The sequence below is a fragment of the Uranotaenia lowii genome, chromosome 1, assembly GCF_029784155.1.
Source record: "Uranotaenia lowii strain MFRU-FL chromosome 1, ASM2978415v1, whole genome shotgun sequence".
Classification (NCBI taxonomy): Eukaryota; Metazoa; Arthropoda; class Insecta; order Diptera; family Culicidae; genus Uranotaenia; species Uranotaenia lowii.
The window spans coordinates 17,904,361-17,928,188 of record NC_073691.1 but is presented as its reverse complement, the minus strand read 5'-3'; the positions used below and the strand labels follow the sequence as shown (position 1 = coordinate 17,928,188).

The 23,828-nt window shown below is 37.4% G+C and overlaps 1 protein-coding gene across 1 annotated transcript in view; it reads right to left on the bottom strand.

Moving 5' to 3' along the window:
- LOC129751952 (neuronal acetylcholine receptor subunit alpha-7) overlaps positions 1-21,569 on the bottom strand; it is a 658,912-nt gene extending 637,343 nt beyond the window's left edge. Inside the window, exon 1 of the mRNA XM_055747751.1 lies at positions 18,156-21,569. Within this exon, the coding sequence (XP_055603726.1) occupies positions 18,156-18,405 (250 nt within the window). The 5' untranslated portion in view covers positions 18,406-21,569. The remainder of the gene's footprint in view (positions 1-18,155) is intronic.
- Positions 21,570-23,828: the final 2,259 nt, after the last annotated feature.

Sequence of the window (23,828 nt, the reverse complement as noted above, 5' to 3'; positions counted from 1 at the left end):
TTCCTGAAAAGCTACTTCAGGAAATTCTAGACAGTCTCCTCAAGAACTCCGGAGAGTTCTTAAAGAAGCTGTTGAGAGTCCTTTCAAGTTCTTCAAGGGACCTCCTTATGAGCTCCAGAAAATCTGTACAGTAACTTCGGAGAAAAACCCTCATTACCTTCGAAGAGTTTTTTTAAAGACAGAGTCCTTTCAGAACCTCTAGAGTGCACCCCTACGATATGCTAGTTAGAGTCTCTTCAGAACTTCGGCCCTCCAAGAACGTCGGACAGTTCCCTGAAGATCTCAAGAAGTCTCCTCATGAACTTCAGAGAGTCTCCTCAGAACTCGGAAGAATCTCCACAGAAATACTAGTGAGCTCGTTCAGAAACTCCGATGAGTTTTCTCAGGAACATATATTCATATGAACTACGAAGAGTCCTCTCAAAAATTCTCAAGGGTCTTTTCATGAACTGTGGAGAAGAGTCTACTTAAAAATTCTAGTAAATCCCCTCAGAAGCTCCGGAGAGTCCCTTATAATAATCGAATGGGTCCTATCGAAGTTTTCAAGATAGGAATTCGAGGAATTCCATAAGAAACTCTAGGATGTCTTCTAAGCATCTTCGAAAAGCCTCCCCAGGAACTAAGGAGAATCCCTTCGAAACTATAGTCATTCCTCTCAGGATATCCAAAGAGTTCGTTCAGAGATACCGTAGAGTCTCCTCGAAAACTCCTAAGAGTCACCTCAGGAACTCATCAAAGTATTCTTGGAAGTTAGGAGAGTCCCCTTAGGAAATCAGTAGATTATTCTGAGAAATACTTGCAAGTCTCCTCGGAATATCCAAAGAGTCCTATCAGAAACTCCAGAGAGTCTCTCCAGGAGCTCCGAAGAATCATTTAAGGAACTCCAAAAAGACTTCTTAAAAACTCCGGAGAGTCTCCCCAAGAACTCCAGGTAGTTCCCTCAGAGACTTCGATGAGTTAATCCAGGAGTCCCAGATAGTCCTCCAGAAAGTCTCCACAGATGCTATGGAGGATTTCTTCAAGAACTCGAAGGATCTTTTCAAGAACCCCTCTGGAGCTTAGAAGAGTCTTCTTAGAAATTCTAGTGAGTCCTATATATAATCTAATGGGTCCTATCAGAGATTTGAAGGAGTTCTATCAGCAACTCTGAATAGTCTTCTCAGAAACTCAAGAGAATCCCCATCGAAATTCTAGTAAGTACCCTCAGGATATCCGAAGAGTTCGTTCAAAAACACCGTAGAGTGTCTTCAGATACTTCTTAGAGTCACCTAAAAAACTCAACATAGTCTTTTTGAAAATTTGGATAGTCCCCTTTACAAATCGGGAGATTATATTGAGAAATACTTGCAAGTCTCCTAAGGATATCCGAAGTGTCCTCTCAGGAACTCGAGAGAGTCTCTTCAGAAACCCCGAAGAAACTCCAAAAAGACTACTCAAATACTCCGGAGAGTCTCCTCAAGAACTCCAGATAGTCCCCTCAGAGACTTCGGTGAGTCCATCCAGGAGTCCCGGAGAGTCTCTTTAGGAGCTTCGAAGAACCATTTAAGGAACTTCGAAAAGACCCCTCAAAAACTTCTAAGAGCTTCTCCAAGAACTCCAGGAAGTTCCCTTAGAGACTTCGGTGAGTTCATCCAGAAGTCCTGGAGAGTCTCCTAAGGATTTCCAAAGAATCACTTAAGGAACTCCAAAAAAGCCTCTCGAAACCTCTGTAGAGTCTCTCCAAGAACTCCAGGTAGTCCCCTCAGAGACTTCAGTGAGTTCACCCAGTAGATCCGAAGAATCATAAAAGGAACTCCAAAAAGATCTCTCTTAAACTCCGGAGAGTCTACCCAAGAACTCCTGGTTGTCCTCTCAGAGTCTTCCATGAGTCCATCCAGAAGTCCTGGAGAGTCTCTTCAGGAAATCCGAAGAATCACTTAAGGAACTACAAAAAAACCTCTTAAAAACTTCGGAGGGTCTCTCCAAGAACTCCAGGTGGTCCCTCAGAATTTTCGGTGAGTCCATCCAGGAGTCCAGAAGAGTCCTCTTGGGGCTTCAGAAAATCTCCACAGGAGGATTTTCTCAAGAATTAAAAGGGCATCTAAGGAACTGTGGAGAGTGCCCTGTGGAGCCAAAAAAGTCTTCTAAGAAATTCTAGTGAGTCCCCTCAGGAACTCCAGGGGTTCTCCTTTAATAGTATAATAGGTCCTCTTAGAGTTTCTACAGAATTCTATAAGGAACTCCAGGTAGTCTGCTCAGAAACTTCAAAGTATCTCCTCAGGAAATCTGGGGAATTCCCTTAGAAATTCGAGTCAGTCTTCTCAGGATAGAATCTCCTCAGAAACTTCTAAGAGTCACCTCAAGAACTCATCAAAGTCTTCTCGGAAATTTGGAGAGTCCTCTAAGGAAATCAGGAGATTATCCTGAGAAATACTAATAAGTCTCCCTAGGATTTCTGAAGAGTTCCCTAAGAAACTCCAGAGAGTCCCTTCAGGAGCTCCAAAGAATTATTTGAGGAAGACCTCTCAAAAACTACGAAGAGTTTCCCCCAAAAACTCCAGGTAGTCCCCTCAGAAACTTCGGTGAGTCCATCCAGAAGTCCCGGAGAGTCTCTTCAGGAGCTTCGAAGAATCAATTAAGGAATTTCAAAAAGACCTCTCAAAAACTCCAGAGAGTTTTCCCAAAAACTCCAGGATGTCCCCTCAGAGACTTTGATGAGTCCACTCAAGAGTCCCGGAGAGTCCTCCAAGGTCTCCACAAAGTCTCCTCAGATATTATGGAGAATTTTCTCAAGAGTTCAACAGTCTCCTTAAGAACTTAAGAGAATTCCCTTTGAAATTCGATTCAGTCCCCTCAGGATATCCTAAGAGTAAGTTCATCGACCCCGTAGAGTTTTCTCAGAAACTTCTTGTAGTCACCTCAGGAACTGAGCAAAATCTTGTGGGAAATAAGGAGAGTCTTCTTAGGAAATCAAGAGATTATCCTGTAAGTCTCTCCAAGATATCTGAAGAGTCCCCTAAGAAAGAGAGTCTCTTCAGGAGCTCCGAAGAATCATTTGAGGAAGACTTCTCAAAAACTTCAGAGAGTCTCCTCAAGAACACCATGTTTCCCCCCTCAGAGACTTCGATTAATCCTTCCAGAAGTTCCAGAGAGTCTTTTCAGGAAATCCGAAGAATCATTTAAGAAACTATAAATATAACTCTCAAAAACTCTGAAGAGTCACCGTAAGAACTCCAGATTATCCCCTCAGAGACATCGGTGAGTCCCGGAGAGTCTTTTCGGGAGCTCCGAAAAATCATTTAAGGAACTCCAAAAAGACCTCTCAAATACTCCGGAGAGTCTCTCCAAGAACTCCAAGTAGTCCCCTCAGAGATTTCGGTGAGTCCACCCAGGAGTCCTGGAGAGTCTATTCAGGAAATCCGAAGAATCATATAAAGAACTTCAAAAAGACCTCTCAAAAACTCCAGAGAGTCTCTCCAAGAACTCCGAGTAGTCCCCTCGAGAATTCGGTGAGTCCACCCAGAATCATATAAGAAACTTCAAAAAGACCTCTCAAAAACTCCAAAGAGTCTCCCTAAAAACTGCAGGAAGCCCTCTCAAAGACTTCGGTGAGTTCACCCAGAAGTCCCCGAGAGTCTAGGGACTCCAAAAAGACCTCTTAAAAACTCCAGAGAGTCACCTCAAGAACTCCAGGTAGTCCCCTCAGGGACTTCGGTGAGTCCATCCAGGAGTCCTGGAGAGTCTCTTCAGGAGCTCCAAAGAATCATATAATTTTGTTATCTTATTTTGATCGCCGCTGGGATATATTCTTATCTAAGTTTGTGGCATATCGGCAAATTGAAAATCTAATTAGAGAGCAATTATGATAGACATGAAAATTGATAGGTGGAAAGGTCAAAGCTAGAGCGCTTTGGGTAGAAGAAACGAATAGATGGTGAAACTGTGAGCTTAGGGCATTGTTTTTATCGACAGCATGAAACTACTTGTGTGATTCTTTACCGCGCACCTGCTGGCTGTTTGTAGTAAGTGACGAAGAAGCCACATTGCTACCCACAACCAGCCCAGATGGGTCGAACACATGATATTGCGTCCGACCGGGTCGGACGCAATATCATGTGTTCGACCCATCTGGGCTGGTTGTGGGTAGCAATGTGGCTTCTTCGTCACTTACTACAAACAGCCAGCAGGTGCGCGGTAAAGAATCACACAAGTAGTTTCATGCTGTCGATAAAAACAATGCCCTAAGCTCACAGTTTCACCATCTATTCGTTTCTTCTACCCAAAGCGCTCTAGCTTTGACCTTTCCACCTATCAATTTTCATGTCTATCATAATTGCTCTCTAATTAGATTTTCAATTTGCCGATATGCCACAAACTTAGATAAGAAAGAATCATATATGGAACTCCAAAAAGATCTCTCAGAAACTCTGCAGATTATCTCCAAGAACTCCAGATAGTCTCCTCAGAGACTTCGATGAGTCCATCCAGAAGCCCTGGAGAGTCTATTCAGGAAATCCGAAGAATCATTGAAGAAACTCCAAGAAGACCTGTCAAAAACTCCAGAGAGTCTCCTCAAGAACTCCAAGTAGTCCCCTGAGTGACTTCGGTTAGTCCATCCAGAATTCCCGGAGAGTCCTCTAGGGTCTCCAGATAGTCTCCGCAGATACTATGGAGGATTTTCTCAAGCACTCGAAGGGTCTTTTCAGAAACTGTGGAGAGTCCGGAAAATCTCTTCAGAAATTCCAGTATTTCCTTAAAGATATTTGAAGATCCCTTGATAAAACCGCTGAGACTCTTCGAAAAACTGGTAAGGTTCTCTTCATAAATTCCTGTGAGTCTTTCCAAGATATCTGGAGAGTCTTCTTGGGAAATTCGGAAAGTGCCCTAAGAGCTTTAGAGAGTCCACTTTAGTACTTCTTGAGCAGACTTTTCGGAGAGTACGAATCGATGAAAAAAATGATCATCATAAGACTATGTGGTAGAAATTTGAACCTGTGATTTTTTCCATAACTAATATCCTGGATTTCAACAGATCATAAAGGATATTTGAAAATTTCAGTCCAATTTATCTCTGTCGCAGAGCTAGATTATTGGTACGATCCCTCTAACGTTGAAAATAAAAATCTCGCCTCAACGAACTCTTTCATCTACCGTTCTTCCGGAATGTCGTTTCATAAAACTATCCGAAGTGGAAATCGTAAAATCAAACAAACAGCGGAAACCGAAATGAAATACCTGGAAACTCCGTTGCCTTCATTTTTCCCTCCTCGCCAAAGGTTGGAAATTAGGAAATCGTTCCGGCTCGGAGGGCAAAAGTTTCCTGCTCCCTGCTTTCCGGGACTGCCAATATTTGAAGATAAGTCTTTAAATTCAGCCCAGCTCAGCTCTCGCTTTGCCCGGCAACTTTTTAATCGAAAGCTACTGGCAAACTAGCTGCATCCCCACCCAACTGTTTCCAACACCTTCGCTGAAAGTTCAAGCATCTTCAAGCTGTAACCTTTTCATGGGGGGACAGTTTTACCCCTTTTGAAGTGTCTTTCCGGACACCGGTTTCCAGTTTCTTTTGAAGCAACCGGAGGATAAAAAAAAGGCAAAAATTATACCCCCGTAGGAGAGAAAAAAAAAAGTCAACCGATGACCGAAGAAGACACTCACTGGATGGAAACGGAGATAAACGGAGATTCTACTTAGATTTCCTTCCCGAGGAGAAAATCATCACCCAAAAGAAGAAGCAAGTAGAGATGAAGTAGCAAATTGCACCTGGCAGCAGCGGGTTTGGTTCTTGTTCTTTTATCGGATCCGGATACCTACGGGTTGGTTGCTCACTGCTGGCTTCCCGGTTCAAAAAGTTTTTGATCTTTGACTGTTGGCTGTTTTCGCTGCACGGCAAGTTTTCAGTTTAGCAAAAGTATTTGTTTGTTGTTGCTCTGTGAGGGTATTTGTGGGAATCTGCAATGTAATCAGAGTGGGAATTTGGTTTTCGAAGCAAATATTGCAGGTCAAAGAGATGCAGATTAATGTGAAAAATGTCGATAACGGATTATATTTCACAAAATGCTACTGGATGCTCTACAAAACGGTATTTTTAAAACGAAACATGATCAAGAGATGCCCCGAAGCACTTCAACAAGACTCCCCTTTCTTGTTGAACAACAAATTTAAAAAAAAAATCGTTATTGTCATCTTTGTCAGTATTGTATTTTTGTGTAATTTTTGTGTCATTTTTATCTCATTTTTGTGTCATTTTTGTGTCATTTTTGTGTCATTTTTGTGCTACTTTTGTGTCGTTTTTGTGTCATTATTGTAACATTTTTGTGTCATTTTTGTGCCATTTTTGTGTCATTTTTGTGACTTTTTTGTTTAATTTTTGTGCCATTTTTGTGTCATTTTTGTGTTATTTTTGTGTCATTTTTGTGTCATTTTTGTGTAATTCTTGTGTCATTTTTGTGTAATTTTTGTGTAATTTTTGTGTCATTTTTGTGTCATTTTTGTGTCATTTTTGTGTCATTTTTGTGTCATTTTTGTATCATTTTTGTTTTATTTTTGTGTCATTTTTGTGTCATTTTTGTGTCACTTTTGTGTCATGTTTGTGTCATTTTTGTGTCATTTTTGTGTCATTTTTGTGTCAGTTGTGTGTCATTTTTGTATCATTTTTGTGTCATTTTTGTGTCATTTCTGTGTCATTTTTGTGTCATTTTTGTGTGATTTTTGTGTAATTTCTGTCATTTTTGTCATTTTAGTCATTTTTGTATTTTTTGTCATTTTAGTCATCTTTGTAATTGTTGTCGTTTTTGTCGTTTTTGTCATTTTTTTCATTTTTGTCGTTTTTGTCATTTTTGTCATTTTTGTCATTTTTGTCATTTTTGTCATTTTTGTCATTTTGGTCATTTTTGTCATTTTTGTCATTTTTGTCATTTTTGTCATTTTTGTCATTTTTGTCATTTTTGTCATTTTTGTCATTTTTGTCATTTTTGTCATTTTTGTCATTTTTGTCATTTTTGTCATTTTTGTCATTTTTGTCATTTTTGTCATTTTTGTCATTTTTGTCATTTTTGTCATTTTTGTCATTTTTGTCATTTTTGTCATTTTTGTCATTTTTGTCATTTTTGTCATTTTTGTCATTTTTGTCATTTTTGTCATTTTTGTCATTTTTGTCATTTTTGTCATTTTTGTCATTTTTGTCATTTTTGTCATTTTTGTCATTTTTGTCATTTTTGTCATTTTTGTCATTTTTGTCATTTTTGTCATTTTTGTCATTTTTGTCATTTTTGTCATTTTTGTCATTTTTGTCATTTTTGTCATTTTTGTCATTTTTGTCATTTTTGTCATTTTTGTCATTTTTGTCATTTTTGTCATTTTTGTGATTTTTGTCATTTTTGTCATTTTTGTCATTTTTGTCATTTTTGTCATTTTTGTCATTTTTGTCATTTTTGTCATTTTTGTCATTTTTGTCATTTTTGTCATTTTTGTCATTTTTGTCATTTTTGTCATTTTTGTCATTTTTGTCATTTTTGTCATTTTTGTCATTTTTGTCATTTTTGTCATTTTTGTCATTTTTGTCATTTTTGTCATTTTTGTCATTTTTGTCATTTTTGTCATTTTTGTCATTTTTATCATTTTTGTCATTTTTGTCATTTTTGTCATTTTTGTCATTTTTGTCATTTTTGTCATTTTTGTCATTTTTGTCATTTTTGTCATTTTTGTCATTTTTGTCATTTTTGTCATTTTTGTCATTTTTGTAATTTTTGTCATTTTTGTCATTTTTGTCATTTTTGTCATTTTTGTCATTTTTGTCATTTTTGTCATTTTTGTCATTTTTGTCATTTTTGTCATTTTTGTCATTTTTGTCATATTTGTCATTTTTGTCATTTTTGTCATTTTTGTCATTTTTGTCATTTTTGTCATTTTTGTCATTTTTGTCATTTTTGTCATTTTTGTCATTTTTGTCATTTTTGTCATTTTTGTCATTTTTGTCATTTTTGTCATTTTTGTCATTTTTGTCATTTTTGTCATTTTTGTCATTTTTGTCATTTTTGTCATTTTTGTCATTTTTGTCATTTTTGTCATTTTTGTCATTTTTGTCATTTTTGTCATTTTTGTCATTTTTGTCATTTTTGTCATTTTTGTCATTTTTGTCATTTTTGTCATTTTTGTCATTTTTGTCATTTTTGTCATTTTTGTCATTTTTGTCATTTTTGTCATTTTTGTCATTTTTGTCATTTTTGTCATTTTTGTCATTTTTGTCGTTTTTGTCATTTTTGTCATTTTTGTCATTTTTGTCATTTTTGTCATTTTTGTCATTTTTGTCATTTTTGTCATTTTTGTCATTTTTGTCATTTTTGTCATTTTTGTCATTTTTGTCATTTTTGTCATTTTTGTCATTTTTGTCATTTTTGTCATTTTTTTCATTTTTGTCATTTTAGTCATTTTTGTCATATTTGTCATTTTTGTCATTTTTGTCATTTTTGTCATTTTTGTCATTTTGTTCATTTTGTTCATTTTTGTCATTTTTGTCATTTTTGTCATTTTTGTCATTTTTGTCATTTTTGTCATTTTTGTCATTTTTGTCATTTTTGTCATTTTTGTCATTTTTGTCATTTTTGTCATTTTTGTCATTTTTGTCATCTTTTTATAATGAGTCTGATGAAGTGTCAAAAAAATAAGGACAAGCTCGTGAAAAAAATTAAAAGGGCATAAATGAATTCTCGTTTTAGAAGCAATCAGCTACAACAATTAAGAGAACTCTCAAATTCTTCAAATTTCAAACAGCATTTCCGAGTTGTTGGTAACAATCAAATCGGCATTTTTCGCACCAGGATAAGCAATTAAATCAAACAACAGAGACATTAAGTATATGTTCTTCGAAAACAGGATTCCGAGAAAAGGGTGGAACGGTAACTGCGAAAACCCCATTCGATAAGGGACCCAAACACGAAACGATTTCCTCCCTGAGAATGACGTAAGTTAATCGTTTCGCATTCCAAACCCCCTTTCCTACCTTTTCCATGGTTTGTAATCTAAAATTAAAACAACCATTTCATTTAAACTACCAGAGACAGAGACCCATCAACGTCGAGTCTTTTGATCCGGCCAAACAGACAACTTCCGGGAATGAAGCCATCGTTTCGTCAGTCCACATTCAGAGTCAGGTTGGTTGTTTGTGTCATCGTTTTATTGCTTCGAAGTAATTTACAATCTCCACACACAACTTTCAATCTGATTCCTCCCGTGTTTAGGAAATGATGTGGGCCCACAAACAACCACACATACACCTACCCACTCACATATGGTGGAAGCTTTTAAAACAAAATGACATTCCCCTTGAAATTCCTTAGAATGGGCCGAATAAAAGGGACGACGATGTTGCACAGAGCAGAGAGTGGTGATGGACCAGGGCAGGGGCCAGGCCATCAAAATGCGTCCCCGGCAGCCTCCCACGACTGACGTTCACCTTCCGGGAAAACCTCGAGTTGAGGTTTCGGTTTTCTTCCGGGCCTTCCCTCATTGGCACTCTCTGGAGCCACTACTTCTGGCAGGCGACCGGCACCGATTCGAGATAAACCGAATCGCAAAACAGAAAAAACATTCCGGGATTTATGTTTGTCTCGAGAGAGATTAAATTCCTACCGCACCGGCCACTGACTCGACTCTTGGCTGCTTTTGCTGGTGGTTCTTTTCTGTGACGATATTCTGCGCCAACTGCGAGCTGACACAAACAGCTCCGACTGGTTATACAGGGACATTAACATAGTTTCTTGACAGTTAGTTAGTTCTCCCCCGAACCTCATCCTTGTCATTCAAAAAACCGAACCAGACACACTTTTGTACACCAACCTACCAGAATCTGTCTGATCATATACTTTAACACTCAAACAACCAACAGCCAGGGCAGAGCAGAACAGAGTAGTTAAGTAGTTTTCGAGAGCTGTTAGTAAGTTTGAGTCATCATCATCCCCGGCTTCCTTTTTCGCCCCCAACATCAACCTCCCAAAACGTCAAGTTGTTAATGGGTGTGCTGCTGCGAAGCCTCTGATCCAACTTTTGTGTGTTGGTCTTTTTTCCATCTTTTCCTCATTTGCGGATGACTTTGGGTAAGAAAGCGACGGCAAACGGGCAAAGTCATATATTTTCTTTAATTAATAGCTTCTCGGGGGCTCTGTCTGTGTATGCTTCAGTAAATCAGTGGTTGGTAAAGCCAGTAGGAGTAATTTGTGAGGACGAGACATTTAACTTGCCTGGGAGCTATTTGAGCTCGTCAAGAGACTGCCTTCTTAGTTTGGGTTCATGAGCATGACCTCAACTTTACCAGGAACAACGTTGAATTTTTTGAAATTTTGGATTTTCAAACATTAGTTAAGATTTTCATATTTCAAACTGGTGGATTTTTTTTTATTTATTTGTGACACTTTACCAATGTTTTGGCATTCGTGTCAAAAACTGATGGAAGATTTTCCATCAGTGGTACCAAAAAAAAAAACATGTGTAACACAGCAATTTAAGTGTTGAATTTGAAAAAGTTTAAGGAAAGGTAATCGTGCGAAACAAGAAAAAAAATATTGGGATTATTTTCCTTTCATCATGAGAGAATTTTCATTTAAATTAAGAACTAATTCCGATTTTTGTTCAACTATTTGTTGCAAGTTTATGAAAAATTAAATAAAAGTATTCATGAGAAATCTTCAAATAATCAATTTTTAATATTGATACGTTAAAAAAAATTCAAGCAAATTTGAACATGAATCCGTAAAAATTCCCCAGACAAATAAAAACTTAACTGAAACATTGTTTAATGCAAAAAAAGTATTTTATTCAGAATTCAAAAAGTTTAATTATGGGTCACTCCAAGAAAATATCAGTAAAAAGTAGGCGTTGGCCAAATCGGAGCGCACGTGTTTTTTTCCTTATGTCGTGAAAATTCAAAATTTAAACTTTAATACGGCGAAGTAAACACTGGATGTTCTTTTTAGTTACGAAATTTCAGGCGAAGAAAGTTATGCCCGGAGAAACATACCCTCCAGCTTCAGATAGCTTTTAAATTATAAAATTAACTTTCCATGTTATCTCGTGAATAATAATCTAAAGTTTCAGGGATAGTTAAAGGGTTCGAAGATAATAATTGAGAAGAAAAATGTGGCAAATGAGTAGTTGATTAATGTTCGTGTGGAGAAGAAGAGTTGCACGGCGTCAATAAGTTCTTAAACCAGCTCGATAAAACGAGTGAAATAAAATGTTCTCACACAGGGAAGTTTTTAAAGGTGTTGTGCAGTACTTCGATCATTTTGGAAAAGTATATAAAATTAGATATTTATCTTAGAACACTAACAGTTATGGTGTAAAGTACCTTTTCGCTAGGCATAGAACAGAAAAATGTGTTCATTGCCATGACAACATAAACCGAAAAATATTAGTTTTCAACGCTTGCTAGCGAATAATATGCAAAACTAAATGGAATGGGTTTCAGGGTGAATAATGAGCAAGCTTAATTGTTCATAGCATACCATTCTCTTCATGAAGATTTCCACGAATTGGAAGGATAAATTCACAGGAAAACGCAACCCACGTCGTAAAAATGTGCGTATCATGTATTTCTGCTGTTTGAATTTTGATGAGTTCAATGTTTATTATGTTGTTTTCAAAACTCCCAATGGTCCAAAATCCTCTATTCAAAAATTGTGAATGCTCAAATGATGACGACAATCGCCCCAAAAATAAAAACTCCGAAATTTGAACCTTGTGCCACAGAATTGGTGACAGAATTAAATACTTTCATTTGAAAAGCTTAATTTAAAGAAGAAATGAGAACATTCTTCTTCTTCTTATTCTTCTTGCAAGCATCCTGCTAAATGGAAGACTTGCGTCCTTTATTTTTCTTTTCGACGTAATCTCTGTTACATAAAACATGCAATGCAGAGATAACTACGGCCAAGCCAACCATGTGGTAAATACCCCAAAAAAAAATTCTGGAAAAAAGTGTGGAGCTCCCTACCAAACGCTTCAGATAGATCACTAATATACCTGCTACATAATTTGGAAGTTTCTTAAGGAAAATTATACAATGTAAACGTTTAAAATACTTTGAAAGGTTGGATCTCACCAAATAAGTCTTCGTTGTTTTCGACTAGAAACTTCTTTCTCTAGTCCAAACCGACTGTCGTTCAGCTATCGGTTTCAGCATTCTGAAACAAAGCACAAATCCCTCCGGGAACTTCCGCTGGTCACTTGTTCAATAATTTTCCACGGTTGAGTTCTAAAATTCATAGTTTAACATTAATTTGAATAAAATTTTAGATGGACGAAAACAAAAACGCGTGCGTCGTCCAAAAGTCAAGGCTTACTCCTCCGAAGAAATGAGAACATATAACTTCTCAAAAAAACCATGCAAATTCCAAACAACATTCGAAGAGTTTTTTCATTCGAATCCAAAAGATTTCAGTGCTTTCTTAGTCATTACCGTGAAAGCACCAATGGCCGCGCACTTTCAACTTCAATGTTTATTTTCTCCGAAATTCAACATCGAAAATTGCTATGTTTCGCATTTTCTGATACCTACGCTAAGTATCTTTAACTTGCCATACAAGTAATAAATTTATCCTGCTTTTTGAGGTCAGGAAAAAATAAAAACAAACATCGTTTTTTTGTGGTTAATTCTTGTGAACTGTTTGAAGGTTCTGTTGCGGAAAAAGTGACAATTTTGTTGTGCACGGCCATTGGTACACTTGATTTTTAATGTTTCTATCCCCGCGCACGGAAAGTCTTCTAGTATTTATCAGCAGTTAAACGTAAAGAAGTTTCTTCGGAAGTTCACAAAGGTTGCATAAGATTCACAGGTAAGCTTTCCAATCAATGTTTTCCATCATATAACCGGTTGAAAAAACACATTTTTTAAAAACAATATCAGAAGAAACGATTATATCTAATGAAAATGGCTACAGAGTGTTGCAAATTTGAGGTTAGATAGCAATTAGGATCTGTTTAGTTTAAGTTGGTCAGGTTTCCTCGTGGATTTTCAGACAGTTCGCCGAATTCGTGATGATTTATCGAAATCGCAATCGAAAACATTGTTCCAATATAAATATCTTCCGGGAAAATAATGCTTTGTAAAAATAGCGTCTCATACTAATTTTGCACCAGACTAGTTTCAAAAAACAATGGAGACAAATCGGTGTTTGATGTGTGAATCTTGAAAATCCTTACCTGAGAATATTCGCAATGAGCCTGAGAGCCATGTAAACAACATTTTAAACTGTATGGATACATTATTCACTGTTTTAATCCAAATTAAGAAGTGAGCGGCGATTGGAACAAACAACATATGCTTGCCATTGATACACCAACACTTTTTTTTGTGACATTGCATTAAAAAATATATCGCTTTTAAATTTTTCTCGTAAAGAACGTAAGTTTTACTACATGTCAGTGCTTTTCTTTTCAGAATCGCACCAAAAACGATTTTTGTACGGCACATAGAACATTCATTATAGCTTAAATGCGCGGCCATTGGTGCCTTCACGGTATTTGCTCTTTCAAATCTTTTCAAACGCAAGAAATGGCTCTAATAACCATGGTGTGTGACACGAGATGATGGTACGAAAAATTTAAATTTAACAGTTTATGATTGTTATGAAAATCCTCAATTTTTGTTTTAATAAATTTTGGATTTTTATTTAAAAAAAACCTCATTCTTATCCATTCGAAACTTCGCACGGGTCGGTGAGAGAAATTTGACATTTGAAAGATTTTTTTTTTTCTTTTTCAGTCTTTCTGCCCTGGTCAAAAAGGAAAAAAAACTATAAAAACAAATACAAACGTTTGATTTTGACAACCGAAAGCGTTTGGGGGGTGTAGCCAAAATTGAAATAGGTCTGTATATTGAATTTAATGACAATCAAAGTTTCCAATTTGCTTGTGGAACATTTATTTCGATTGATAGTGATAACTTTCTGGAGATACAGAAAATTTAGAGCTATCTTTTCTGTAAGCTGGGAGCGCTCTATTTTTGCAGTAATATTTTAAAATAGATAGAATACATTCAATTAGTGTAGGCACTTTAAAAACAAATCAGACGGCTTTCTAGCGAAAAAAAACATTACCAGTGTCTCAAAACAGTGTTTCGTTGTGTCACCTTAAACATAAATTAATCTTATTGACGAAAGGCTAATATTTTGAAATCAAGGTGAAATTGAAGTCAGGCGACCTTAGTTTGGCAAAGAGAAGACGAGGATTGGATGTGGTAGAAGGGGCGAAACGAAGCCAGTTGCAGCCAGTGCAGTTTTAAAATCAACCCGAAATCTTTTTAAAAATACGTCAAAAATCAGCGGAAAGAATCCGAAAGCTTCCGTCCGAAATGATCTTGAACGTGTCTCGGAATATGCAATCTTTTTGCTGAGAAATTTTCCAGCATTTTTACAACTGGATCCATTTCCTCAGAGCAACTGGATATGGCTGTAGAAAATATCTAGACCTCTGTCACCTCTAGATTTTCCCTTAAATGGTATTTCATTGGATGATGCAGCCATTTTAAAGGTGACAGCAAAGCTTAAAAATTCATCATCAACGGACCCGGACAGTATAATAGCTATCTTTTTGAAGCATTTCATTCGCTCGCTTTTTTGAGGTGATTTTAAATTTTTTTCAAAAATCGACCAATAAAATATACATTAATATAAAAAGACAAATAACCTTTAATATTTGAAGAGTAATGTAGGAGGAAGGATGTACCTTTTCATCCAATTTGATCTTATTCAACTAAATATAAAGTATTTTGAAAAAATCTAAATTAAAGATGAAATTTAAACTTTTTTAACCCATTTTGTATTTAAAGTCATTCCGATATTCTTTGATAAAACTTCATTCTGCGAAGCTATAATTTTCAATGCTAGAAAATGTTGATAAAAAGGTGATTTCCGTATTTTGCTCACCAGGAAAATAATAAAAATTACTGATGAACACATTAAAGAATATTTCGTTTTAAATGCCATTTTTTAAATATATTTAAATCACTTTTTGTTGAATAGAAGAATATTTTAAGAACCCTTTCAGTTATATATATTTTTCTCAGCTTCTTCATATTAGTACAAGGTTATCACGAAGAAATTTTAATAATTCTATGTTTTCAACTATACGTTCGAAAAATACATATTTGAGATAGATAAGTTTTTGATAATAGAATTGCTATAAACTTAAAACTGATTTTCAAACTCTGTTATTTTCTAACAATATAATATTTTCCAGAATAGTGATTTTAAAATATCATATTTTTATCAATTCTGAAATTCATTTCTCATTATGGTCCATAAATTTTATTTCTAAATCTTAATTTAATTCCGAAATAAAATGTTAAATATCTGAATTTTAAAACTATTTTCAATCTGAAACGAATGAAATGAAATTTTTATCATTTGTTTATAAAAGTAACAACTAGGGAACAATGGGAATATGAATAAAATAAAAATACTTTTTTTCGTTGAACTCCTTAAAATTTTCCCTAATTTTAAAACGATTTTAAGAAATAATTAAAAAAAATATGAAATGGATTTCTGATAGCATGAAGGAATAAAAATCACACTGATACAAAAAAATATAAGAGCTGATTTGGACTGGCAGTGTTGAAAAATTTGCGTATTGTATTGAGAAAACCTGTAAAATGTTACATAGCCATTGAAAATAAAGGTTTTCTTTAAATGAATAATTTTCTCGATGACTGCAAGTAAAAGTTATATGGTTTTATTTTTGATATTTAACAGTTATACGGAAATACAGGAATTTGAACAAATTTAAAAAAAATGAAATCAATATGAATTTTACATATTTTTGAAAACAAAACGTTTCGCAGACTTCTACAAAGTTATTAAATACATTAAAATCTTTAATATCAAACATTTAAAACGACTTTCTGTGATGTCGTTAAAAGTAAGATCATTTTCATTTGAATTTTCGCAAATTGTCGAATTACATTTTTTTCTTAATTAAATTTGTCAGATTGCCCGGTGCAATCCCGACTTGCCCGGATATCTACTGCAAAATTTAAGAACAGTCCGACACGGCTCGGTTGGGACTATAATAAATATTCAGCTGTAATGTAGGTTTATAAGTATATCAACTGGAATTTTATTTTATTTTGTTTATTTAAAAATTATACGAGCCTTAAATGGTAAATCTTGAGGCGATATAAAAAAATCTGACGAAATATTCGAATTCATGACGCCAAAATCTTTCGAAACAATTATTATGCACATATTCTACTATTTAATTTTTGGCATTTCGATGAATTATGAAACTCAAATTAGAATTGTTAGACAAACATGAAAGGATTGTTAGGCGAAAGGATCAAAGCTAGAGCTAAAAAAATAAAATGTGTCGAGAAATTAAGAATTGTAATTTATATAAAGGTTATCACAAGATAAAAATTAATCGCTTCATTTCAAAGTTTTTAATTTTTTCATTAAAATCCTGTTCAACAGGCAATGATATACTTTTACGGAAAAATGATGGACAAAAATTCCGTTGCCTTTCTCGGCTATAAATGTCTGTTTTTAATATGTTATTCTATGAATAAGAAAACAAAACTTAAATTTTATTAAACCCTCTTGAAACCAACTCCGGTTTCAGATGGGGTGCTCTGGAACCAGAATAAAATAAAAAAAAAATCATTATTTCAACTTACTTTTTTGCGCAGAATGTTTCAAAACATGTTAATCTAACAGTCTCTGGCTCTACTAATGGCAACTGTTTGACAATGAGTTTTGAAAAGCTACATGTAAGAAATACTTAAAAACATAAGAATGGAGATATTTTTCGAAAAATTATTCTTTCAGTCGCGCCAGAAATCCTTGGTCCATGTGTTTTTCGATCTAAAATAGCTATTGACAATTATGTCTTAAACTTTTACAATCTGGTTTTTATTTTTGAACAAAAAATTATTTTATTTAAGGTAGAAGAGAAGAGACACGTCTTAAGACGGGGCTAGGAAAAAGGTTGAAAAATTAACAAGTGTGTTAAAATTGTTGCAACCTTAAAAGTATTGTTATTAAGGTATTTTTATTTTACACAAATATACAAGCAAGCAAATGATACACTCGAGTCAGATTATTAAAAAAATGTTGCCTGTATGCATTGATTCTCATTTAACCGAAAATTGATTAAAACTTTTATTTAGATCGTCATGATACGTGTTAGAATATAGTGTTAAAAGTAACCATCAAATGAGCTCAAAACAGACATTGGGTTAATCGGGATACAAATTTGAAAAAATATGATTCGATCATGAGGTTAATCGCCCAAGATACCAAAAGTTTCGTAAAATGGTGCAATTCGTAGGGTGTTATTGTTACTTATTTTTAATTGTTTACTAGGTCCAAAAACAGAGCTTCCTAAGCATGTGTGCTCATAAAGCTGAATTTGACAGAAATATGTAGTACGGAAACTGTCCTGATTCACCAATTTTACGATATATTTTTCTTATTTTAAAAACAAACAAAATTTCATCACTCCCACCGCTCACATTCATAGCAAAACCTACACAGACTTCTTGATCTTGACCTGAATTTGTATCTCAAACGAGACGAAAAAAAAATAAAATAAGAGGGATGAATCATCATTAAAGGATGAAAATCCTTATGAAAAAAAAAATATATCTCAAAAACCTGGCAACCTTGCTTCCTCCTTTTTTGTAAACACTTCGGCCAGCTTTCAATTTTTGTTTCAGTATAGCTGAAGTGCGATTAGACATCTGCGACCACCTCACCTTTGATTCCGCCTTGCTCGAAACTACGTTTCCGCTTTTAAGTCTCTTACACAGGTTTCTTAAAAAAAACCTTCAAGGTTTTAGGACTTCAATCAAGCCAAAGTTTTTTAATCAGTTTGTTTGAATTTTGAGGATTTGCAGAAAATGTGGCACCCATTAGCCATCTTCAAAATTGAGTAGCTTTGGACAAACTACATTAATTTTCAGACCGCGTTTATTATTTCCTACAAAATTTTTCAGAAACTCAGGAATAGTTTTGAAAATAGTTTTATAAAGGTTTTATAAACACTACTGAAGAGCATCTCCATAAGATCAAAGAAGAATTAAGATAGCAGGTACCCCTAAAAATCTCTAAGACTATGAGTTTCGATTAAAAAACCCGTAACTGTAGTTTCATACAAATTAAAAAAAAAAAGGTGTCCCTGAAACTCACCTGGCAGCGGCAGCCACAGCCAGCCGATCCCGAGCGTCAGGAGCGAGGGCAGCAGCAACAGGAACCGCGTGATGGCCGCCTTCGGAAACCCGGAAACTGCACCACCACCAAACACTTCCGCAGCCACCAGCGGCTGCTGCGTCACCACTTCAGCAATCGTAGCATGCACCTCGGACAGCATCAACATCAACACCACCAGCGTTAGCGTTAGCGTGAGCATCCGCGAAGCCGTGGTCGAGAAGAGTTCCATTTTAGGGGTTTGATTTATTTTGTTTTAAGGTTGTTTTCTGTTTAATTTTGTTTAGGGTTGTTTTGGTTAATAGTTTTTGGTGGATTTTAACGGATTCAATAAGTAGTAGCAATAGTAGTAGAAGTAGCAACAGTTGTTATTTTTATTGTTGTTGTTTTAGTGGTAGTTGTAGTAGTAACAATAGAAGTAGTAGTTGTTATAGCTGTTTAAGTTGCTGTTGTTGTTTGTTGACTGTTTCAAGTAGTTAGGAGTAGTTGTAGTTTTTTTTTCAGTTGATCATAAGACTGTCGGCTTCGTCGATTTTAGATTCGTTTTGAAGAGGGTGTCTTGAGGCGGTGTTACCCTTTTGCTTTTCTTTGCTCTTCTGCGCTCTAAGGGCGGGGATGGTGGTGATAATTGTTTTATTTTAAAGGTGGTTTTATATGTAAGTTTGTTACTCGTATTACCTCGTTTTAATTATTACGATTAGGTTTCTTTATTTGCTTAAAGAAATAAGATTCGTTCAACGATTTAACTACGAAATTGGTATTAATACGTTTTGCAGTAATGGTAGTGGTAGCAGTTATATATGTTTGTTTTTGTTTTGTTTGAACAACAACAACAATTCGATTAGATTTATTTGTTTATATTGCGTTGGTTTATTAGCCCTATACGGTTTTATTTTGTTAGGTTTTAATTGGGTTAAAATTTAACAAATGGTTTTAACTTTCCGTTAGACGTGCACTGGATTGTTTTTGTTGTTTGTTTTTGTTAAGGTTCGAGGGGAAGGGTTGATGTGTTGTTTTTGATGTGACGATTTCAGAACAGTTTGTAAGATTGTAAAAGTCGAATGGTGAAGGTTTTGGGATTTTGAAGAGAGTGAGTGAGTGGTGCTTCCAAAGTTTTTTTTTTATTGGAAATGAAGCCCGGTTAGTTTGTCTGCACTAGAGTGACTTTCCGGTGCTAGTTTTGATATTGTTTAAACAGGTGCAAAGGAAGAGAGTGCTGCTGTATTTGTTTATTGATGTTTTTTATCTGAGTGTGTAGCGCTTAAGGACATTCAAACGAATTAACTAGATCACTAGAAGGCGCTGAACAGCATCATAATTTCGGCAATCCGTAGCAACGAGTCGTGGTAGTAGGCGCAGTCGAATGACAGGGTTTAAGCAGAGCCATCCCTCGGGATTGGCGCCTGAATGTACACTATCGACTATCATGGAGGTGGAAAACAACAACTGACGAGCACTGACTCGACTATACGAGGCGAGGTGAGCTTCTATAAAATATTCAACAATTTACTCGGTCATGAGCACTGTACACTAAACAGAGAGGGTTTCGGCAGTGACTCCCACGTGGTCGTCCGTTTCCGGTCCGGCGGAAACGGAATCACGGATTCAGGTTGGCGTAATACTTTTTTCACACTCTAGATTCTGGTGGTGTCGGGCAGCTAGCGCGGACTCATGCGGGTGCGATTAGCGGCGGAATTCAGGATGAGGTGGGTCGAGGATCTCTGCCGGAATATTTTAAACGCTCTCTACAGTAACTTTTGGGGCCGCCACGCGAGAACGGTTAGCTCGGCTCCATCAATTATGCAGGATCGGCACGCTGCAGTGCTGAAGAGATTCGGAGGAGAAAATTCCGGTCTGCAAAACGTCGAATTATTAACGCGTTTTCGTGTTAAAGTTCTAAACCGTCGTCGTCGTCGTCGTCGGGATTCAATTCGATTTTTTCTGTACCGCCATAAAATAGAGGCGCCACAAGGTTCACTCCTCGGTCCACAACTAATTACATTATTTTTTTCATTTCTCAGCGTGCTTCAGTTAACGACGAAGGTTGAGTCTTTAAAACGGGGGAAAAAACTCAATAACAATCCCTCGTCCTTCCGTGTCTTCCTCGTTTGGGCTCAAAAGCCTTCAACCAGCGAGTGGTATCGATTTTCATTCACAAAATGACACAACATCCATAGACGCTTTGGTTTGTGCAAGGCCTCCCCGCACAAGGCTCACTCGCAGTTTTTCGGCTTTCAGCAGCAGCACCCTCTATCGGTTCGAGGCGCGCCGACGATACTGCTGATGCTGCAGGACTTCGAACCTAGAATGCATTTTCCATTTTTGCCTCATCATATATGCGAGAGCCGTTTTTGCTCCTGCTGCCAGCAGCTGCCACCACACTCCGGATTTCAACCTTTCCCCTTCCCACAATCATCCGGTTTCACCACCGAACACAATGTGCCAGCACCACACTGCTTTTTCCTGCTATTTATTTTCCCACGTACTGCTACTGCTGCTACAATTCTCGTTCACTGCGTCAAGGATAGAGCCCCCCTGGTTCCACTTCAGCTTAGCGCCAGCAAGAGAAGGCTTCCCGAAGCAGCTAATCCCCCGGATCGAAGTAGGCCTCGAGGCCTCTTCGTAGTAGGCTAGTGCGAAGCACTGCACCAAAAAATTTTCTTCTCGCACACTGTGTGGCTATTGAACTTGGAACATTTCCACCAGTCCCCAGCAACCAACAATCATTACCGCACCACGCTTCCTTCCTTCTGTTGGTGTTGTGACGAATCAAAGTAGGCCAACCGGAAACACTGAACACATCATCGTCATCCTCATCTACTACTGTGGAGGCATCAGCAGCCTTCTCTTAATACTATATCTCCGTTTCCGTCTTCTCCTCCTGCTTCTTCACTCACTACTAAGCCTCACTAACCAAACCACAACCCGTCCCGAGCCGGGAGCCGTTTTAATCCGAGAATCGATTCCGGCCAACCATCATCATCCGCAAACTAAATCCGTCCTCCCAACAGAAGTCGTCATCGGCCAAAGACAACTTGCACACAATTATTCTTCGCATTCCACCATTCTCGCACTGTGTAGAACTTAGTAATCTTCAGCCAGTCACCCGTTTCTCAAACCACAACCCGAAACGCGAAAACCGGAAACCGAGCGAGGGAAAGAACAATAACAACACCGGACCGGAGATAGACCAAATTAAAAACCGAACAAACTTAACCAAGTAGGCATAAACTCTTTCGAAGGCTCAGTTTTAAAAAACGCAACGCGACAACAATCAGTTCTTCGATTCCTCGGTTCTCCAGTTCAGAGTTCCCATTTATGATTGTGTGTGTGTTTGTGTATGTGTGCGCGCGGCCTAGCAGGAGGAGGAAAAATCCAATGTGGATCCGTCAGGATCGAAACTCGGCGATTAACTGACGCAACGGAACCGATCTCCGAAGCCGCCGGACAGAAAACTGCAACAACGGAGTGCCTTTTTTTCTCGTCCCTTTTGCCGGATGCTGGGCCGAGTGGCCCCAGACGTAACGTCTCCACGCGCTCCGTGCGTTACCGAAGAACTCACCTCATAAGGAATGAGTTACCATCCTTCGGGTAACCCAATTCCGAATTTGGATTGTTGTGAATGATGCCGAAGCTGGACGCCGCAGTGATGACGCGAAGCCACCGGGGAATCCCCCCAGCATCGGAATCCGTGACGTCGTTGTTGGAGTCCCCGGTCCGATGGGAATGTTGAATCCTCTCGGCAGCGCGGGTTTTATTGATGACGGATTTGCTACCTACTGGGTTTGCGGTTTCAGCGTGATTCCGTTACTGTTGATTGTGGCGAAAGCAACATTTCCGGTTACAACATTGTTGTCGGATACTGCCTGGTGCGTGCACTTTCGTATTGCGTCAGCTGTCATGGTGTATCGATTTCGCTGAATGGCGTACAGGAATCAGATGATTTATCCAGTTTTATCCACAGTGTTGTCGAAAACTGCCCACGAGTTTCTAATCGTGGCCTACTCCGGTTTGTTTTGTTGATCAGCCGTGGTGGCTTTGGTGATAAAACTCTTCATGTTCCGTTTCACTAAGAGCAAGTCTATTCGTGTTGGGAATAAGTTTTAGAAATTTTGACCCTTCCAGCACATTTCAAAAACTTTACCATGCAAAAACATTTTCAAGATCTGCGGCCTTTAAGTTTTTTTACAATACGGGTTCTATTCACGCATGCTGTGATGCAAAAATAGCAATATTTCTACCACAAGCGGCTGAAATAGAAACAGTTCTGTAAAAAATACAACGCCCAAAGATCTTGAAAACATTTTTACATGGTAAAGTTTTCAAAACGTGCTACATGTGTCAAATTTTTTACCACTTTTTCCTAACACCAGTAAACTCGCTCTAAGAGTCGTTGCATGGTGCAAATTGAATGATTCTGATTCAATCTTTTTCATCGTATAAATGGTCGTTAGGTTTTTTTTCTCTTTCCGGCTGAGGCGTGACCATTCTTTCGACAATTCTAGGTTTTGGACATCTTCTCGTTCAATCAACTTACCCTATACTTCGAACTGAGTGAGCAAACGCTAAAGAGACTCCCTGGAGTTCTTGAGGGGACTTCGTAAAATTCTTACAGGGTCTCTGAAGTTCAAAGAAGACTCCGAAATTCCGAAGTTTTCGATGGTACTTTCTACGTTTCCTTTAGATACTTTCTATGTTTTCTTAGGTGACTATCCGAAACTCCTGGAGAAAATCTCTGTGCTCCTCACTGGATTGAGAAATCTTCCCAGTGCATTAGGCCGCGCTGATGAGCCTGGATGGCTGGCGGGTCGTTAAATCACATCAGTCCCAAACGGTTGCCTGTGGGGCACAAGGACACAACCCACAGTCAAGGTTGCCGAAATCACAGAAAAATCTGTAATTACACAGAATTTTGAGCAAATTTTCATCACAGAATCTGTGTCACAGAACACAGATTTTTTATATTTTCACAGATTTCAAAGAATTTCTAAATTTTGAATGGATTTCCGAAATAATAATTTTTTTGGACAGTATCAAATTTAGATTTCTTACTTTGAATCAGAAAAGTATGATAAGATTGTAATGGTAATTGATTTCGCCCAACTAAAATGTGAAAAAGACCCAATTTTTCATGAATTTTCTATGAAATTCAAGGAAATAGCTCACAGAAATTCATCACAGAATTTTTGGGTAAAATCACAGAAAGTCAGAATTATTTTTCTCAAAAACACAGATTTTTTTTCGGCAACCTTGCCCACAGTGTCTCGGTCCTTACTGCGCTTAGCGAGTCACTGGCGCAGTGAACCATTTTTTTTACCCGCTACTCGTGGGATTCAAAATTTGCAAATAATTGAAAAAAGGTATGATGACGGAACGGAGAAGGGTGAGAGCCCCAGTCCGTTCGCAAGGAGCAGCCTTAGACGCTCACTGGTCAGGCATCCCGCCAACCAGGTGGACCCGTCAGTGAAGTCAACGGTGGAAACATCGACCGAGGTGCACGCGGATCCGTATGAAGCTGTACAGGAAACACTGGAAGAATTGTTAAGTTCCCCGGAATTTCAAGACCCGGAAGCACCAGTGGAGCTCGTGGCGGCCATGGCTGGAATCGCTGACCTTGTAGAAAGTGTGAACGGGAAGTCTAACATCCACAAGGAA